At 40.9% G+C, this 20,222-nt stretch overlaps 1 protein-coding gene across 1 annotated transcript; it reads right to left on the reverse strand.

The window, feature by feature from the left end:
- Positions 1–7,777: 7,777 nt before the first annotated feature.
- Positions 7,778–8,242, reverse strand: LOC306647806 (small ribosomal subunit protein uS8-like). The gene has a single exon (XM_079117330.1). It carries the CDS (start codon positions 8,206–8,208, stop codon positions 7,816–7,818), a length of 393 nt encoding a protein of 130 aa, XP_078973456.1. The 5' UTR covers positions 8,209–8,242; the 3' UTR covers positions 7,778–7,815.
- Between the last annotated feature and the right edge of the window lie 11,980 nt (positions 8,243–20,222).

The raw sequence follows: 20,222 nt of genomic DNA on the forward strand, positions 1-20,222 counted from the left end.
CCCAGGAACCATCTACCACTGAGTTACACACCCAGTCCTTTCTTAAATTTTATTTTGAGACTGAGAGTCATTAAATTGCCCAGGCTGGCCTTGAATTTGCAGTCCTCCTGCCTTAGTCTCCTTAGTCAATGGGATTAAAGGCATGTGTCACCATGCCCGGCTCAAGTATGTTTAGTTTCAATAAATAGTCAAATAGTAGCCAAGTGACTATACCATTTTGTATTCCTATCAGCAAAGAATCAGAGTTCCAGTTGCTCCACTTCCTCACCAGCATTTAATGTTGTCAGTATTTAGGATTTAGGCCATTTAACAAGTGCATGGTGATATATTTTTAAAAATTTTCATTTCCCTAATAATATATAATATAGAACATTTTCTTCATATATTTAATTGCTATCTGCATATCTTCTTTATCAAGGTATCTGTTCAGGCCTTTTGCCCATTTTGTTGTAAGTTGAGTGCTGAGTTATTTGTATATTTTGGGTAAAAGTTCTTTACCAGGTATGTGTTTTGCATATACTTCCTCCCAGTTTATTGCTTACCTTCTTGTTCTCTTGACAGTGTCTTTCACAGAGCCTAAGTCTTTAATTTTATTATTATGATTGGCACCAAGGATTGAATCTGGGGGTGCTTAGTCACTGAGCCACATCCCAAACCTTTTTACTTTTTACTTTGAGACAGAGTCTCATTAAATTGCTTAGGGCGTTGGTAAATTGCTGAGGCTCGCTTTGAACTTACAATCCTCCTGTCTCAGCCTCCTGAGCTGCTGGGATTATAGGCGTGTGCCCAGCTCCTAAATCTTTAATTTTGATTAAGCCCAGATTATCAATTACAGATGCTCCTCAACTTACCATGGAGTTACATCCTAAATAATCCAACACAAGTTGAAAGCTGGGCTGGAGATATAGCTCAGTTTGTAGAGTGCCTGCTTGTGAAGAACAAGGCCCTGGGTTCAGTCCTGTGTATCAAAAAAGGGTGGCGGGGGAAGAAAGGGTTTTGAGCAAGTCAGTCAGTCTAAAGCAACTGCCACAAGTTGCCAGGTGCCAAGTCCTGTGAACATGCCTGATCTCATTTCATTCTTACAAGAATTCAGTGTGGAAGGGACTATAATTATCCCCAACAGACAGATGAGGACACAATAGTAAATGTTGGGGTGCATGGGGTGGCCTTAATAGGGCTTTAGAGAATTAAAAGAGAATCCCTTTAAAGAAAGAAATAAAGACCAGGGACAGCTGCCTAGAGAAGTTGGGGTGGAAGACAACGGCCCATGAAAATGAAGCATCAGTTCCAAGGTGACAAAGGACAGCCAGAATGAATTTGAGAACTCGCAGAGTATTCATGCCAGACAGATTTCAGAGTCCCTGCCTCTACTCCACGAAGCCATGCTGCCCCTAGTGGGAAGGGCCAAACTTAATGCAAAGACCTCTGGACACCCCTGTTGCATTCCCACAACCCCACTGCATCTGTGGTACAGAACACCAGGCAAAAGTAAAAAACTCAGTAGGGAAGGAGTGTTCAGAAGGTTTCAGAAGAGTGGCGAAGTCTTAGCTCACACGTGTGGCTGGGAGGCGGCAGAGGGTTTCAGATGAAAGAATTCACACACCCTCCTGCCAAGACTCAGAAGCTGAACCGGGCAGCCACTGTAGCATTTCAAAGCAATGTCCTTGACTGAGGATGAAAGAGGTGAGTCAGTGTTTGGGAAAAAACAATAAACAAACTGGTGAGGAAGGGAACTGGTTTCAGAATAAGATCATGTGAAAATGCTTGTTGTGATTAATTTTTTGAAAATGTAATGAAATTCAATTCAGAGCGGCATGACTGTCTCAGACAGTAGACCCTGGAAGTTTTCTAACACAGGATCCAGGTGATTCTCATACCTGTCTTGATTTCCCATCCTGAGGTCCATTTCTGGTCTCAGTTCTCCTTCCCTGGGATCTAATCCAAGATCCTGGAATGTGGGAGTTGGACCCCCTTAGAGCATCATTCTTTCCAGGAGACATTACAGTAGAATCAAAAGATAAGCCAGGTGTGGTGGTGCACACCTATAATCCCAGGGGCTCAAGAGGTTGAGGTGGAAGATTGCAAGTTCAAAGCCAGCCTCAGCAACTTGGGCCCTGTTCAACTTAGTAAGGCTCTGCTTCAAAATAAAAAAACAAGCTTGATGGTGTTGCTCAGTGGTTAAGCACCCCTGAGTTCAAATCCTACTACCAAACAAAACAAAACAACTCTGTCTGAGAGGAAATAAATCTAAAGGAAATGTGTCCTTTGGTGTCGGGAGATTCAGAATAGTTTGAGAAAGGGGTGCCCACATTCCAGAAATGTAGTTGTATGAATGATTCTTATTTTGTCTTAAGCTTTGTTAAGCAATATTATTAACTAACATTTGTCTTTTTTGTTTTCTTTTGTTCTGTTTTGGGTACTGGAGATTGAACCCAGGGGCACTTTACCACTGAGTTACATCCCTAGTCCTTTTTATTTTGAGACAAGGTCTTGCTGCATTGCTGAAGTTGTTCTTAAAGTTGAGATTCAGTTGCCTCAGCTTCCCAAGTTCTTGGAATTACAGGCAGGCACCACTGCACCTGGCCAGTAATTACCTTTAGTAGAAATTATTAGTATTCCCATTTTACAGAGAAGGAAACTGAGGCTCAAAGGCCCTACAGCTAAGAACTGGGGACTCCAGATTTAGCCTTCCACCAGTGCTGCCTTGTCTATTCGCCCTTATCTATTTCTTTACTATTTTTCATGATATCATGTTATATTTGTTTATTTGTTGGCTCCTTACTCCTTAAAAAAATGTAATTTTTTTGGTAGGGATTAAACCAAGGGGCACTTAACCACTGAGCCACAGCCCCAGCCCTTTTTCATTTTTATTTTTTAAGTTTGAGACAGGGTTTCGCTAATTTGCTTAGAGCCTTGCTAAGTTGCTTAGGCTGGTCCAGAACCTGTGATCCTCCTGCCTCAGCCTCAAAAACTGTGTCTTAAGCACATGCATGATCCAGTCTAATTCATCTTTTGATACTTTCACCCCCAGCACCTGACAGAGTGCAGCAAGTGTTCAATATCTGTGAGCTAGATGCAGGTTTGTGACACAATAGCCATTTGCTCTGCATATGTACAATCAGCTGCTCCTCACAGTAGATACTCACAGCTTTAGGAAAACAAGAGAATGAAATGAATGGATGAAATGTCGGCGCCTCTCATGTAGTACCACGGTCATGTGTAAGGTCTTGGAGCCAGGTACGGTTTTGAGTCTTGCCTCAGTCACTTATTGGCAGTACAACCTTGGACAAATATTAAAGGAAAAACAATAGTTTTACAAATTTAAAGGGTATCTGTGGAAAGAGCACTGCTATGGGAGCATGAGGAAAAGCTGGAAAAGTTTACAATCAGAGGCTTAAGATATATATATATATATATACAGTATGTTTTCTGAAGGTGGAAGAAGGTGAGAGTTCCAGAGACCAGCTTCTTGCTAGAGTAACCAGATCCCTCTCCCGTCTCCCGCTCCTCCTGTTGAGCAGTAAGAACAGATACTTGTGGTTAAAAGTTAACTTGTGTTTATTTCTCTACAACTGCCTGCTGTTTAATTTGGCCAGCCTGGTGAAGATTCTTTCGTAAGCCTGTGTGTAATTTCTGAACACCAGACCTACGACCTTTATACACATGCTAAACATTTATAGAGTGGGAGAGTTCTTTTTCTCCATCAGTGAGTTGAATAAATACCAACACACAACCCTACCCCCACCCCCCTCCCAAAAAAGTATTCTTTGATTTACACTAAAGATAAACTGGTAATAATTCATCCTGATCTGCTAAGGGTTGTAAAGCAGATTCTTTGATAAAGCAATTAATTTCAGAGGGTTCTGGGGCTTGTTTCTTCCTGATGCTGATTTTGAATTGTAAAGCCTTAGTATTTCAGAGATGGAAAAAGGACTTTTAAGATTAATTTATGAGATTACAAAACTGAGCTTCAAGCTGGATGTAGTGGCAAAGGCTGCAATTCCAGCAAACAGGGAAGCTGAGGCAGGGGGATCGCCAAGTTCAGGCCAGCTGGGCAAATTAGCCAGACCTTATCCCAAATAGAAAATAAAAAGGGCTGTGATGTAGCTCAGTGGTAGAGTGGCCCTGGGTTCAATGCCCAGTTAATGCGTGCGCACGCGCACACACACACACACACACACACACACACACACACACACAAACTACATAGAGGAAAAGGCAGTTTAGACTCACGGAGAGAATGTTAGTAAAAGAATCATACGAAAAATGTTTTGTTACAATTCCTACAGCATTTAACATTTCTGTAGTTGTTTTTTGTTCCTTTGTGATCTGATGATCCAAGGACGACAGTATTTTCGGCCTTGAATTGGAAACCTGTGGACGCTAATCCTCAGCTTTGCATTGACGTCAGAAATATTTGAGTCACTGCTGCCCCCTGCTGGAAATTTAAAACCTCACCGTCTCTCAAGGTTATATGGAAAATTGGTTAATAGTTCAAAAATTAGAAAAGCAATCATTCTTTAGGTTAAAATTTTAAACAGCACGAAAGGGTATAAAGAGAAAAGCAAAATCCTCCCTCCATCAATTCCATTTTCCAGTTCTAGTTGTCACTAATCATTTTTTGAATATCCACAATATTTCTATTAATGTATACGTTTATATGTATGTAACTTTCATTTTTTGTGTGCATAACTTTTGTATACAAACAAATAAAACAATATTGCACATACTTTTGTAACTTTTTGTTTTTTTTAGTTTAGTTTAACACATATAAAAGCTTCCAAAGTTTAAAAGTCTGAATATCTTTTCAAAGCAGTATGTATTGACAAACCTTATTCCTTTTGATGAAGGCATAATATTCATTGCTTGTGTTATTATAAATTATTCATTCCATCCTCCTTTGGTGGGATTAAAAAGTAAATCTCTACAAGAGTAGGAATTTGGGCTGGGGAATAGCTCAGTCGGTAGAGTGCTTGCCTTGCAAGCACAAGACCTTGGGTTCCATCCCCAGCACCACAAAAAAACAAAACAAAACAAAAAAGAGTAGGAATTTTAGGGCTGGGGCTCTAGCTCCAGTGGCAGAGCACTTTTCTCGAATGTGTGAGGCATTGGATTTGATCCTTAGCACCACATAAGAAAAAAAAAATAAAAGTACTCTACAACAAAATTTTTTTAAAAAGAGTAAGAATTTTATTATTTGAATGTTTCTGCTGTCTCCGGCAACTAGAATAATATGCAATAGGATGGGTCTAATGAATGACACATTTTCCTAGTTTCAAATATTTCTGCTCAAAAATGCTTCCCCAGCTGGGTGTAGTGGTGCATGCCTATAATGTCAGGCACTCAGGAGGCTGAAGGAGGATTGCAAGTTCAAAGCCAGCCTCAGCTACTTAGTAAGGCTCTGAGCAACTTAACAAGACGCTGTCTCAAAAGAAAAAATAAAAAGGGCTGGGGATGGTGGCTCAGGGGTTAAGCATCCCTAAGTTCAATCCCCGGTACCAAGTAAACAAACGAACAAAAAGTGCTTTCCTAAATATCCTTATACCTATATTTTTGGTATAGGATAAGGTCAGTAGAAAGTATAGGTTAAAAAATCATGTGAGGGCTGGGTTTGTAGCTCAGTGGTAGAGCACTTGCCTAGCATGTGTGAGGCACTGGGTTCGATACTCAATACCGCATATAAATAAATAAATTTCTATTGACAACTAAAATTTTTTTAAATCATGTGAATACTGAATTTTGATAGATATTGTCAAATTGGCACTTTATTGACAAATGAATCCAGATATTTAGTAATTCTTTCCAGATATTTAGTGATTCAGCAAAATCAGAATCTTCTGGGTGAGATGGAACCCACCTGAAATCCCAGTTACTGGGGAGTCTGAGGCAGGAGGATCCCAAGTTCAAGGCCAGTGTAGGGAATTTAATGAGACCTTGTCTCAAAATAAAAGGGCTGGGGATATAGCTCAGTTGTAGAATGCCCCTTGGGTTCAATCCCCAGTACCACTCAAAATTTTTAAAAAATGTAGTTCCTTTCTGAAAACCTCCCTCTTCATTCTAGTTCAGCAGGTGGAGAAGAAGCCAGGAATCTGTATATTGAACAGGTCTGCCAACAGTTCTGATGCACATTGAGGATTGGGAACAGTCACATAATCTACTCATTTCTTGGGACACAGCAGTTCCTAAATCCTAACCCTAATGTAGTTCTTCATTTGTTATTTACCAGATGCTTATCAATGCCCATCAGGTGTCTACTGAGTGCAAGACCCTATGCTCTCTCCAAGAGACAAGATTGTCCTGAAGGGTGTGGTGTGGATTTCGCCACTTTCAGGGGTGGTGGTGCTGGGGCAAGCGGGTGAGTTTGTTGGTGAACGGGTTGGTTGCTGGCTGGGGCTTGGGAAGGGAGCCAGGTGTGGGTGAAACTCAGGAATCCTGCAGCACTACAGTGGCAGAAATTGTAAAAAGTTCCAACCCTGCCCTTGGTGACATATATCTGTCCAGCAAATGTGGAGCCAGCGCTATTAGCTGGTCTTCTTAAGCACCTGATACAAAGGGGGGTGCTCGTGTGGGGGGAAAGGCACCTTTCCCTCTGGGCCCTTCTAAATCAGATAAAATATAATGCAGATGAAATCCAGGTGGGAAACGTGCCAGAGACAGTAGACAGATTGCAGCCATAAAAAGAGATGACAGATTTCACCGTCACTCACGACCCACCCAAATGTCACGTCCTCTGGGCTCTTTCCCTGGCAGTTCCTGCCCCAAGTAGGTGTTGTTTCCATGTACTCTGTGGCACCTGAAATATAACCACAAAAGGAAAAAAGAAATACTGCTCTTGCTCCCTGAGGCTTCCTAGGTAAGAACTTAGAGCTGCTTTCACTGTGTGATCCCATGTGATTCTCCCAGCAATACTGGAACTCAGAGAAGTGAAAATGACTAGACCCACAATTTGTTTAATAGAGTGGTCTTCATTCTTTTTTTTTTTTTTTTTTTTTAAACCTGCCTACACCATCAAATAATTTGGAAAAATTAGGTATCTCTAGTAATAGGTGCACAAGCATATGACTATTTAATATACAAAGAAGATAGCATTGCAGAGAGCATGAAAGGAGATTTTTTTAAAAATTATTTTTATAGTTGTATATGGACAGCATGCCTTTATTTTATTTTGTTTATTTTTATGTGGTGCTAAGGATCAAACCCACTGCCTCAGACATGCTAGGCAAAGAGTTCTGCTGCTGAGCTACAGCCCCAGCCCTGAAAGGAGATATTTTTAAGAAATGGTTCTGAGATAGCTGGACACCTCAATGGGGAAAAAATGAAATTGGACCCTTCTTCATACCATTCTCAAACATCAAATTTAGCTGGATGAAAGAAGATTTTTGTGGAAGGCAAAAATCTACACCTTTTTTTTTTTTTTTGGTGCTGGGGATATAGCCAGGGGGGCTTTACCCCTGAGCTACGTCTTCTGCCCTTTTTACTTTGAAATGGGGTCTCACTAAGTTGCTGAGGGTCTCAGCTAAGTGGCCGAGGCCGGCCTTGGACTTGCAAGTCTCCTGTTGTTATCGTCAGGGTGACAAGTTGGGGTCCAGGTCCTTGGTATCCCAAACAAAGAATTGAGCAAGACAGACACGAGTAACAGGCAGAGTACAGATTTGTTGAAGGTGAAAGTAGCACTCAGTAAGGTAGAACAGAGTGGACTCAGCAAGAGAGAGGCTCAAGCCCTGGTCTGGAAATTAGTGTCTTTTTTCTTTTTCTTTTTTTTTTTTAAGAAGCAGAGTCCACTGAGGCATTTTATTATATGTATGGTTTACATCCCTAGAAAAAGAATCCCAGGATTTTTCCTCCTGTGTGTTTTCGTCTTGCTTCTTCGTGGTCCATGATGCCCGCTGAGGTCGTCAATACAATGAAACCAAACTGACGGGACGGGAGCAGATTATTCTGCCATTTTTCTAGGTCTTTGAGCTGCACATCAAATCTGGGGCTGATCCCTCCACACTTGTTTAACCTGCCTGTGAGGTTGACAACAATGTTCCCAGCTCTGTGATCATCAATGATTTCAAATTCGCCAATGTAACCATGCTTCATCATCACAGTTAGAAACTGGACGATGACTTTGGAGCACGGCCTAATAAGGACCTGGCGTTTGCCTCTCTTTTCGGCATTGTTGATGCTCTTGAGAGCATCAGCCAGGTCGTTCCTGCGCACCATTACGGCGGCACGAAAAGATGGCAGAAAGAGGACGGGAGGGGCAAGCGCACTAGTGTCTTTTATAATGACAGTTTTATTATGATATTCACACGCTATACAGTTCACCCATTAGTGTACAGTTCAGTGGTTTTTAATGTATCTAGTTATGTACACATCACCACGATCTAATTTTAGTATTTCATCAACACAACAATTGTGTACCCAGGAACAATCACTCTGCATTCCTTACCAACCTCCTAGCCCCTCAGCAAGTACCATCTGCTTTCTGTCTCTATGGATTTGCCTATTCTAGACATTTGATATAAACAGAATCAGATAATTTTTTTTGGTCCTTTATGATTGGCTTCTTTGTCATGTTTTCAACGATTCATCCATGTTGTCTGTGCAGCAGTACTTTTTATGACTGAATATTTCATATATGTGCTTAATACATTGTGTGCATTCATCAGTTGATAGACATTTGGATTGTTTCCATCTTTTGGTTATCATGAATAATGCTGCTGTAAGCATTTGGGTATAAATTTTTATGTAGACGTGTGTTTTCAGTAATCTTGGATGCAAACCTACTAGTGGATTTGCTGGTACATATGATAACTTCATGTTTTAACCTTTTGAGTAACTGTTGAACTGTTTTCCAAGGTAACTGCACCATTTTACTTTCCCACCAGTAGTGTATAAAGGTTCCAGTTTCTTCATATCCTCATTAACTTGTTTTTTGTGGGTTTTTGTTTTGTTTTGTTTCCAATAGCCATCCTAGTAGATGTGAAGTGGTGTCTCTTTGGGTTTCAGTTTCTATGTCCCTGATAACGTTTTTTCCCACATGCTTATTGGCCATTTATGTACCTTCTTTGGTGAACTATCTTTAGAAACTTCACCCATTTTTCTCTTTCCTTTTTTTTTTTATTGTTAGTAAGTACACATCAATTTCATTTGGGAACAGGAAAATGTGAACATTTCAGGGTAATCTTAGTAAAGTAATATGTGGTATTGAAAATGTTTTTCATTATCTTCTTTTGACAGTTTAAAATATAAAATTTTTTTTCATACATGTATATAGGGTAATAATGTCTGTCTCATTCTACCGTCCTTCCCATCCTCACTGCCCCATCTCTCTCTCCTCACTCCCCTGTGTACAATCCAAAGTTCCTTCATTCTTCCCTATCCACACCCCACTATGGATCAGCAACTGTTTATCAGAAAAAAAAAAAAAAACATTTGGCTTTGGATTTTTGGGAATGGCTTATTTCACTTAGCATGATATTTTCTAGTTCCATTCATTTGTCTGCAAATGGCATAATTTCATTCTTCTTTAAGGCTGAGTAGTATTCCATTGTGTGTATTTACCACATTTTCTTTATCCATTCATCTGTTGAAGGGCATCCAGGTTGGTCCCATAGTTTAGCTATCATGAATTGAGCTGCTATAAACATTGATGTGGTTGTGTTACTGTAGTATGCTGATTTTTATGTCCTTCGGGCATAAAACGAGGAGTGGGATAACTGGGTCAAACGGTGGTTCCACTGCAAGTGTTCTCAGGAATCTCCATACTGCTTGGAAATTAGTGTCTTATAAGCTGAGCTCTGGGAGATTTCTTCCCTACATGAACCAGATTGAAGACCCTACGCCATTTGCCCCCATTTACCTTATGATATCTGATTAGAATATTGTCCAATTTTCCCCTATTGGTTAATTTAGAAAACCTAATTGGAATCCAGCCCACTTTACCCCCATTGGTCATTTTAAAACACTGGACCTGTGGCAGGAGTTGTCATGGTAATAATGGGGCTTATTGTAAATGAGGACCTGACTCCTTCCCTGTCTTCTCCTCCAGAGGCATCCTTCTTACACCCTGCCTCTGCCATCTTGGTTTCCTGAACTACTACCTAACAATTTCTCAGCCACCTGAGTTGCTGGGATTACAGATGAGCACCACATGCTCTGCAAACAATTTTTTTGGGGGGAAGGCGGGACTGAGGATGGAACCCAGGACCTCACACATGCTAGGTAACTGCCCTATCAAGCTACACCTCCAGCCTACAGCTTTTTTTTTTTTTTTTTTTTTTTTTTTTTTGGGGGTGCTGGGGATCGAACCCAGGACCTTGTGCTTGCAAGGCAAGCACTCTACCAACTGAGCTATCTCCCCAGCCCCAGCCTACAGCTTTTTAAAAGGAAAATATCTTGCCAGGCACAGTGGTGCACACCTGTAATCCCAGCGGCCTGGGAGGCTGAGACAGGAGACTGTGAGTTCAAAGCCAGCCTTAGCAAAAGTGAGGCACCAAGCAACTCAGTGAGACCCTGTCTCTAAATAAAATACAAAACAGGGCTGGGGATGTGGATCAGTGGTCGAGGGCCCCTAAGTTCAATCCCCGGTACCCTTTCCCCCCTCCCCCCAAAAAGGAAAATATCTTTATGACTTCTGGAAAGGAAAGAATTCATGTAACAAGCTACTAATGGCACACATGATAAAGGAAAATGATAGATTTAACCATACTAAAGTTACACACTGGTTCATAAATATAACTATAAAAGATAAACCACAAAGTAAAAAATGTTTGCAAAAAAAGTATGTTCACCAGATTGTTGCAATACTAAATTATAAAGGAAAGTTAGTAGCACTAAATATACATCTACTCTGCAAAAGAGTTTGGCATTGTTTTATATGTATGTTATACTTCACAATAAAGAAACCACCTAAAAATGTGTCTCTCCTGCACATTTTAAAGTTGACATCTGAAAGTTTTGATCATACCATTTTGTTTTTTCTTTAAACTTGAACAAGAGTGTTCATAGCAGACTTGTTCCTAATTGTCTCAAACTGGCAACAATCCAAACGTCTAGCAACAAGAGGATGGATAATTAAATTGTGGATTTTCATACTCAGCTATAAAAAGGAATAACGTGGACAAATCTCCAAAAGGCTGTCACACAAAAGGAACTAGACACAGAGTACCTATAAGTGTATGGTTTGTTTATCTGAAGTTCAAGAATAGTTAAAACTAAACTAATCTTTTGTCCTTGTATTTCGTTAATATCAAACAAGTCTGGATTTAAAATCTGATTCAGGGCTGGGAATGTAGTTCAGCAGTAGAGCATGTGCTTAGCATACTTGAAGCCCTGGGTTCAATTCCCAGGACCAAACAATTAAAAAAAAAATTCAAGTCTGACTCAGACAAGACTTGTAACCTCCTGAAGCCTCAGTTTATTCATCTGTAAAACTGACACAATAATGAATAAGAATAGATCATCAACCGTGAGGCAATCCCAATAATGAGATTCAATTAAGAGCTTGTTCATATGTAAGGATCACACCTAGAATCTAACTGCTGGAAACACTATTGGGCCCCATCAGGGCCTCTTTCAAATGTAAAGACCATAAAGCTTACTGGTGGGAATGAATCTGGGAAAATAGAAGGTGGGGCTAAACCCAGAAGAAAGTGACAAAAAGACCCCTAGGTGGAGATGTGGCTCAGTGGTCAGTGCCCCTGAGTTCAATCCCCAGTACCCACCCCACAAAAAGTGACAAAAAAATATTCAAACTCAGACAGTTAAGTACAGTCAATATCCTTGATACTTTCTCAATACCTGTTTAACACAGATTTTGACCAATGGTTTTGTTACTATTTCAAAGCCTATATAACAGATTTTGGTCAATGCTCATATTAATAAACCATATAAGCCTTTAGGTTCACACACCAAAAAAATGGGGGTTCCTGCTATCAGATCCCCTCCCCTTTACTCTTGCCTTCTGTTATTGTCCAAGGATTTTATTCTTCAAATTTGGAAGACAAGAACCCATAAAGAAACTGGTAAAGCAGAGAATCCAGTTTTATCTCAAACCCCCATTTTGAAAATACCTTTCTTATAGGATGTTGGTGCAGACTCAATGGAACCAAGGATGAAACATACCCAAGCCCAGTAGATTAGATAATATAGGCTCAAAAAATATGATTATTATTTCCATAAATTCATGGTCACACTACATTTCTATTTTTTTCTTTTCCTCATTATATCTTGAGCATGAAATAATCTTTGGGTATATTTTCTTTATTTCAAAGGGAGAGGCAAAATAATTTTTATCACAATAAAAGTCCTGAATATGAGAACACCATTACTTACTAATTTTATAATCAGATCTTTTCAGTTCTATTTTTTTTTTTGTCATAAGTAATACTGTGATGAAAATCCTCGTATTTAAATTTTGTTGCTCATTTATGATTCTTCTCAAAGGATGAATTTCTAAAACAAAGTTTTTTTTAAGATTCTTTTTCTTTTTGAGAAGGGGATCTTGTTATGTTGCCTAGGTTGGCCTCAGACTTGGGATCCTCCTGCATCAGCCTCTGGAGTGACTGGGACTACAGGCATGCTCCTCCGTGGGTCACTGCAAGCTCAGTCCTTGTTCCCAGTGCCAGTCCAGTAAAGAGGACACGGTTTTAGGAAAAAGAAGATTTATTACTTTGCTAGCAAAGGACAACCACAGGGACTCCTGTCCCAGAGGATGATTCTGCCCATCAGCAGGAATAGGGAGCTTTTAAAGAGGTGATTCATAGGCTATACTCCATGGGTTCTCTTGTTTTAATTCACTTGTTAATTTGGGAGACAGTCATTTTTGAGATCTTCTGGTGCCATCCCCAATGTCTGAATTACTTCCTTCCGGTGGTGGGTGTGTACTCAAGGACAGGTTACTGCCTAGGACCCGAAGAAAGGTAATCCTGTCTCCCCTGAGATTAGGGAGGGGGAGAGATCAGGAAGGAGGAGGGAGAGAGGAAGGAAAAGAAACATGTCCTTTTAAAAATAAGAGCGCGGAGCAGCAAGGGCTTTATTCAAAGCATAAAGTGGACCACTGTCAAAAATGGGATTTTTTATGGATTTCTGTTGTTTTTCAAGGGTGTTTTGTTTTTTCCACACTTGCACTCTGGAGAGATTGTACTGATTTACACTCCCCTTAGTCCTGTTTCGTAGCACCTTCCCTAACAATGGAAATTATTAGTTTTTAAAACCGTGCTAATTTGGTATGTGTCAGGCATTATTTACAGGCCTTATTTTGTCTCCACTACAACCCTCTGAATTGTCCATTGAGTAGTCTTCCCCCTTCAGCAGATGAGGAAACCAGACACCTGGTGCTTAAATTCTCATCCAAACCAGAAAATTACAAGGTGGGGATCAGCCTGTCCTTAATAGGCTGACCATGGCCTTTTCCCTACACCACACTGCCTTCTGCTGAAGCTCACCAGGAGGGCATGAAGCACCCAAGTTCCACAGAGTTCCTTGGATACACACTTGGGTATCTGTGACAGATGAAGAGAATGATATGGGACTTTGAAAAAATGAGGACACTATTCATCAAGATGTGTACTTAAGATTTGTGCACCTCAAGGAAGTTATAGCTAGATTTAAAAATAAGTTTTTTTTTTGTTTTGTTTTGTTTTTTCCTATTGCGGGGCTGGGAATCAACCCAGGGCTTCACATGTGCTAGGCAAGGTCTCTACCACTGAACTGCATTCCCAGTTCAAAAAATGAGATTGGCCTAGAGAAGTGAATGAGACTTCTTAGGCAGGTACTGGGTGAGTTCATAAGGACAGCTCGACTGGGGTAGCTCACTGATAAGAGTATGTGCTTAGCATGTACAGGACCCTGGGTTCCATCCCCAGTACCAAAACAAGCAAACAAAAATTGCTAAAAGTAGCTTATATAATAACCAGGTAGAGTGGCTCCTGCCTGCACTCCCTCCCTGGGAAGTTCAGGCAGGAAGATCACAAGTTGGAGGTCAGTCTTGGCAACTTAGCAAGACCCTGCCTCAAAATTAAAAAATAAAAAGTGCTGGGGATGTAACCACTGGTAAAGTGCCCCTGGGTACAATCCCCAGTACCAAAGGGGGAAAATGCTCACATCTTAAGAACTCCTACAAGATGCATCCTGTGCTACTGGCACTGGGAATAGGAAACAGGCACAGTGAGTGGGAAGTAACTGCCCAAGGTGACACAGCAAGCAGATGAGTTAAGATTTGGTTCTTTTTTTGGGGGGGGCGGGCAGAGGGTGCATGGGATTGAACCCAGGGCCTTGTGCTTGAGAAACAAGCACTCTGCCAACTGAGCTACATCCCCAGGCCTATGAGTAAGGATTTGAAAGCAGGTAATTTGACTCCTGTTAAGGAGAGTAGGCTGGGACCACAAGAGCAGCTTTGATCCCCAAAGATCAGTCAGACTTAGATGCCTCCTCCCTTATTCTGGAATGTCCACTGTATGGAGATCTTGTCTGACCTGGATATCTAGTTAATTCAAGGGTCTAGCCCATGATTTCATATCTTCAAGGGTATTACCACCTGCCCTCTTTTTTTTTTTCTCCCCCCCACCCCTCCCACCCCTCTTTTCCCTCCTTCCTCCATTCCTGCCCCCTCCCACCCCCTATTATGTGTCATCATCTGCTTATCAGCGAGATCATTCGTCCTTTGGTTTTTTGAGATTGGCTTATCTCACTTAGCATGTTATTCTCCAATTTCATCCATTTGCCTGCAAATGCCATGATTTTATTATTCTTTATGGCTGAGTAATATTCCATCGTATATATATATATATATATATATATATATATATATATATACCACAGTTTCTTTATCCATTCATTAATTGAAGGACATCTAGGTTGGTTCCACAATCTGGCTATTGTGAATTGAGCAGCTATGAACATTGATGTGGCTGTATCTCTGTAGTATGCTGATTTTAAGTCCTTTGGATATAGGGTGAGGAGTGGGATAGCTGGGTCAAATGGTGGGCCCATTCCAAGATTTCTAAGGAATCTCCACACTGCTTTCCAGAGTGGCTGCACTAATTTGCAGCCCCACCAGCAATGTATGAGTGTACCTTTTTTCCCACATCTTCTCCAACACCTATTGTTGCTTGTATTCTTGATAATCACCATTCTAATTGGGGTGAGATGGAATCTTAGTGTAGTTTTGATTTGTATTTCTCTTATTACTAAAGATGGTGAACATTTTTTCATATGTTTGTTGATTGCTTGTAGATCTTCTTCTGTGAAGTGTCTGTTCATATCCTTAGCCCATTTGTTGATTGGGTTATTTGTATTCTTGGTGTAGAGTTTTTTGAGTTCTTTATATATTCTGGAAATTAGTGCTCTATCTGAAGTATGAGTGGCAAAGATTTTCTCCCACTCTGTAGGCTCTCTCTTCACATTGCTGATAGTTTCCTTTGCTGAGAGAAAGCTATTTAGTTTGAATCTATCCCAGTTATTGATTCTTGCTTTTATTTCTTGTGCTATGGGAGTCCTGTTAAGGAAGTCTGATCCTAAGTCAACAAGTTGAAGATTTGAACCTACTTTTTCTTCTATAAGATGCAGGGTCTCTGGTCTAATTTCAAGGTCCTTGATCCATTGTGAGTTGAGTTTTGTGCAGGGTGAGAGATAGGGGTTTAGTTTCATTCTGTTGCATATGGATTTCCAGTTTTCCCAGCACCATTTGTTGAAGAGGCTATCTTTCTCCATTGCATATTTTTGGCACCTTTGTCTAGTATGAGAAAATTGTATTTATTTGGGTTTGTGTCCATGTCCTCTATTCTGTACCATTGATCTACCTGTCTATTTTGGTGCCAATACCATGCCGTTTTTGTTACTATTGCTTTGTAGTATAGTTGAAGTTCTGGTATTGCGATACCCTCTGTTTCATTCTTCCTGCTAAGGATTGCTTTAGCTATTCTGGGTTTCTTATTCTTCCAGATGAATTTCACGATTGCTTGCTCTATTTCTGTAAGGTACGTCATTGGGATTTTAATTGGAATTGCATTGAATCTGTATAGCACTTTTGGTAGTATGGCCATTTTGACAATATTAATTCTGCCTACCCAAGAACATGGGAGATCTTTCCATCTTCTAAGGTCTTCCTCAATTTCTTTCTTCAATGTTTTGTAGTTTTCATTGTAGAGATCTTTTACCTCTTTGGTTACATTGATTCCCAAGTATTTTATTTTTATTTTTTTTGAGGCTATTGCAAATGGAGTTGTTTTCCTCATTTCCCTTTCAGATGTTTCATCGCTTGTGTATAAAAATGCTTTAGATTTATGCGTGTTGATTTTATAGCCTGTTAGTTTGCTGAATTCATTGATAGGTCTAGAAGTTTTCTGGAGGAGATTTTTGGATCCTCTAAATAGAGAATCATGTCATCAGCAAATAGTGACAGCTTAAGTTCCTCTTTTCCTATTCGTATCCCTTTAATTTCTTTAGTCTGCCTAATTGCTCTGGCTAGAGTTTCGAGAACAATGTTGAATAGAAGTGGTGAAAGAGGACTTCCCTGTCTTGTTCCTGTTTTTAAAGGGAATGGTTTCAGTTTTTCTCCATTAAGAATGATGTTGGCCATGGGCTTAGCATAAATAGCCTTTACAATGTTCAGGTATGTTCCTACTATCCCTATTTTTTCTAGTGTTTTGAGCATGAAGGGGTGTTGTATTTTGCCAAATGCTTTTTCTGCGACCACCAGCCCTCTTGAGTTGTCTTTTAGTGGCCACAAACTGGATCTCTGTTGGTTCCAGTCCAACTGGGGCTGGAAGGACAACCTTTGAAGCTGGAACAGTTACTGGGCTTCCTAGAAGAAGGCAACCCCAATCCACCAACTCAGGTAAAGGCCTGAGCTGGAGTTTCTCTATTTGGTCCAGGTGTTGGGTGGTGAATTCCAAGAGCATCAGAGACACCTGCAAGTGACTCAGACCCTATGTCCCCACTTCCTCCCCAACCCCACCCCAGGCCCACTCAGTCCTGTGGAAATGCTCCTTACCTCACTCCCCTGCCTGTGGAAGATAAGAGCACCGAGGCGCCCAGGGAAGGAGTGGGGAGTGGACGCTCAGGTCAACGAGGCATACCCATCTCAGAAGCGCAAAGGAGGGTTGCCCCTGCTGCAATTCCAGTCACTCTAGAGGCTGAGGCAGGAGGACCTTGGGTTCAAAGCCAGCATCAGCAACTCAGTGAGGCCCTAAGCAACTCAGCAAGACCCTGTCTCTAAATAAAATATAAAAAAGCATTGGGGATGTGACTCTGGCTCAGTGGTTAAGTGCACCTGGGTTCAATTTGTGGTACCAAAAAAAAAAAAAAATGCAAAGAAGGTAGGGAAGGTGTAGGAATATAAGAATATGTCCAGCAAGGTGGAAAGTTGGAGCTGAGGCTTGGACAACAATGAGTACCTGGAGAGGAAGAGAGATCATGATTTTTTGAAGTCCTTTCAAGGCCTATTTATTAGAATGGAAAAGGAGAAAAGAACTTAGGTCAGGATCCTGTGCAGTAATAAGAACATGTAGTCAGTTCTTTTGTATCTAGAAAATCATGGCATGAACACATAAGAAGTGGAAGGGAGCCCTAGGAAGCCTCTATTTCAATAAATATAGTTTTCTGATGGGCATGTAATTGGTAGTTTTTCAATATGCATCTGAAGCCTATTCATTAACCTGATTGGAACATTATACAATATATCCATGTTTTAAAGCATTACATGGTGCTCCATTAAAAATATGTACAATTTTTATGGTTTTTTTTTCTTTTTCTTTTTTTGCGGTGCTGGGACTCGAACCCAGGGCCTTGTGTTTGCAAGGCAAGCACTCTACCGACTGAGCTATCTCCCCAGCCCAATTTTTATGTTTTTATGTATCAGTTTAAAAAAATTTATAAAGCCTTACTCATGTTCCTAATCAGTTCAATTCAACTTTAAGAAATGTGTTAGGGGGGCTGAGGTTGTGGCTCAGTGGTAAAGCACTTGCCTGGCATGTGTGAGAACCTGGGTTTGATTCTCAGCACTGTATATAAATAAGTACATAAAATAAAGGAAAAATATTTAAAAAAAAAGAAAGAAAGAAATGTAGTGGCACACACCTGTAATCCCAGCAGCCAAGCTGAGGCAGGAGGATCTTGAGTTCAAGGTCAGCCTCAGTAAGGGAGGCTCTAAACAATTCATGGAGACTCTGTCTCTAAATAAAATACAAAAAAAGGGCTGGAGATGTGGCTCAGTGGTTAAGTGCCCCTGGGCTCAATCCTGGTACCAAAAAAAAAAAAAAAAAGTCTTAGATCTTGGACTTGGACTAGGCATTGTTCACTGTACAGGGTCCCTGCCCCCAAGGAGATAACTGATGATATTTCAAGAAATGAAAGATAAGGTGCTATGGAAGGAGCAGCAGGGTGGATTTAACCTAATCTAGAAAGTAGGAAAAGGTAAAATGTTTATAAATGCAATTAGAAAAAAATAACTTAGGCCAGAACAGAGAGGACAAAGCTCCAGGCTGATTAAATAGCAGGTGAAAAGGAACTCATAGAAGTCACGGGCAAGTGTGTATGTGCGTGCATGTGCACACACACACACCACATGAGCACAAAAGGAGGCGGGCAAACAGGTGATTTCTTCATTGTTCAAAAGTCATGTTAAGGAGTGTTCTTTTTCAAAAGGGTAGTGAATGAGTGGCTTGTCCTGGTCTGTGTTCCACACTGTGTCGTTGTATTATGTTTCTCCTTCTCCTTCTCCTTCTGTGAACTGTGGATTGACCCAGAGTGGCTTTACCACTGAACCAAATCCACAGCCCTTTTTATTTTATTTAAAAAATTTTTAATAACTTATTGATTGATTGATTGATTGATTTTTATGTGGTGCTGAGGATGGAACCTGGTTCCTTGCACGTGCTAGACAAGCGCTCTACCACTGAGCTGCAACCCCAGGCCCCTTTTTATTTTTAATTTTAACACAAAGTCTCACTAAGTCTTAAGTCTCTGAGGGCCTTGCTCAATTGCTGAGGCTGGCCTGGAACTTGCTATCCTCCTGCCTCAGCCTCGCAAGTCAGTAGGATTACAGACATGTGCTACTATGTTTGGACCAAACTATGCAGCTTCAAAATGATTCCAAACACTTCAATAGTTCAGATGTGAATAATAGGTTTTGCTGTGATTTGAAAGTGGAGTGTATTGTCCTGTACACTCCAGATGTGTGTTCTTATCAGATCCCATGCGTGAGAAATTGGAATGAACTCCCTCTCCCCTTCATAACATGACCTCATACCTAACAGACTCCATACGTGAGTTACCAGCCTCAACTTCATTGTCGTGGGCTTCACTGTGTCAGTCAGATTTCTTTTACTGTAACAAATACCTGAGATAATCAACTTATAAAGAGATAAAAAAAGATTTTGGTTCACAGCTTTGGAGGTTTCTGTCGTTGATCAATTTGTGTCACTGCTTTTGGGCCTGTGGAGAAGTAATGCATCATGGCAGAAGCATGTGATCACAGTGGAGTCGTTCACCTCACAGATGTAATGGGAAAGACAGAGAAGAGGGAGGTGAGGGGTTCCACTCTCCCTTTCAAGTCTACATACCCAGTGACCCTCTAGGTGCTACCTCTTAAATATCCTACCACTTCCAATAGTATTGGGGGCTGAGAACTGTGACTTCAGCACATGGGCCTTTGGGGGACATTCCAGATCCAAACTATAGCACACATAGAACTAAAGAGTTTGACAGGCACGTTAAGAATTTACACTGTGTCAGGGGGCTGGGGAGATAGCTCAGTCGGTAGAGTGCTTGCCTTGCAAGCACAAGGCCCTGGGTTTGATCCCCAGCACCAAAAAAACAAACAAAAAAAAGAATTTACACTGTGTCAGGCCACAGTCTGTCAGCTACCCACTAAGGACCAAGAGCTCATCCCACAACATAGTCACCTCCTGTTAGCCTTGGAGCTCATCTCCAAAGTTGGGTCACCAGCATGCACCACTCTCTATCCTTGAGGGGTCTTGTGTGGCAGAAGATGTCTATTGTGTTGAATGCCATCTCTCTTGAGAAACTGCTTCTATAAAGATGCCCTTTGAATTTTAAGTACACTTTACTTTCCTCCAAGGACTTCTTCCATCCTAAATTGAGCAACGAGACTAATAATTTTGGGATGCACCTGGGATGTAGCTCCATGGTAGAACACTACACTGAGCATGTAGCGGGGAGGAGGCGGGGCAGGGTGGGACTGGGTTGATCCCCAACACATAAAAAATTGG

Source organism: Sciurus vulgaris, assembly GCF_902686455.1.
Source record: "Sciurus vulgaris genome assembly, chromosome: 17".
NCBI classification, from domain to species: Eukaryota; Metazoa; Chordata; class Mammalia; order Rodentia; family Sciuridae; genus Sciurus; species Sciurus vulgaris.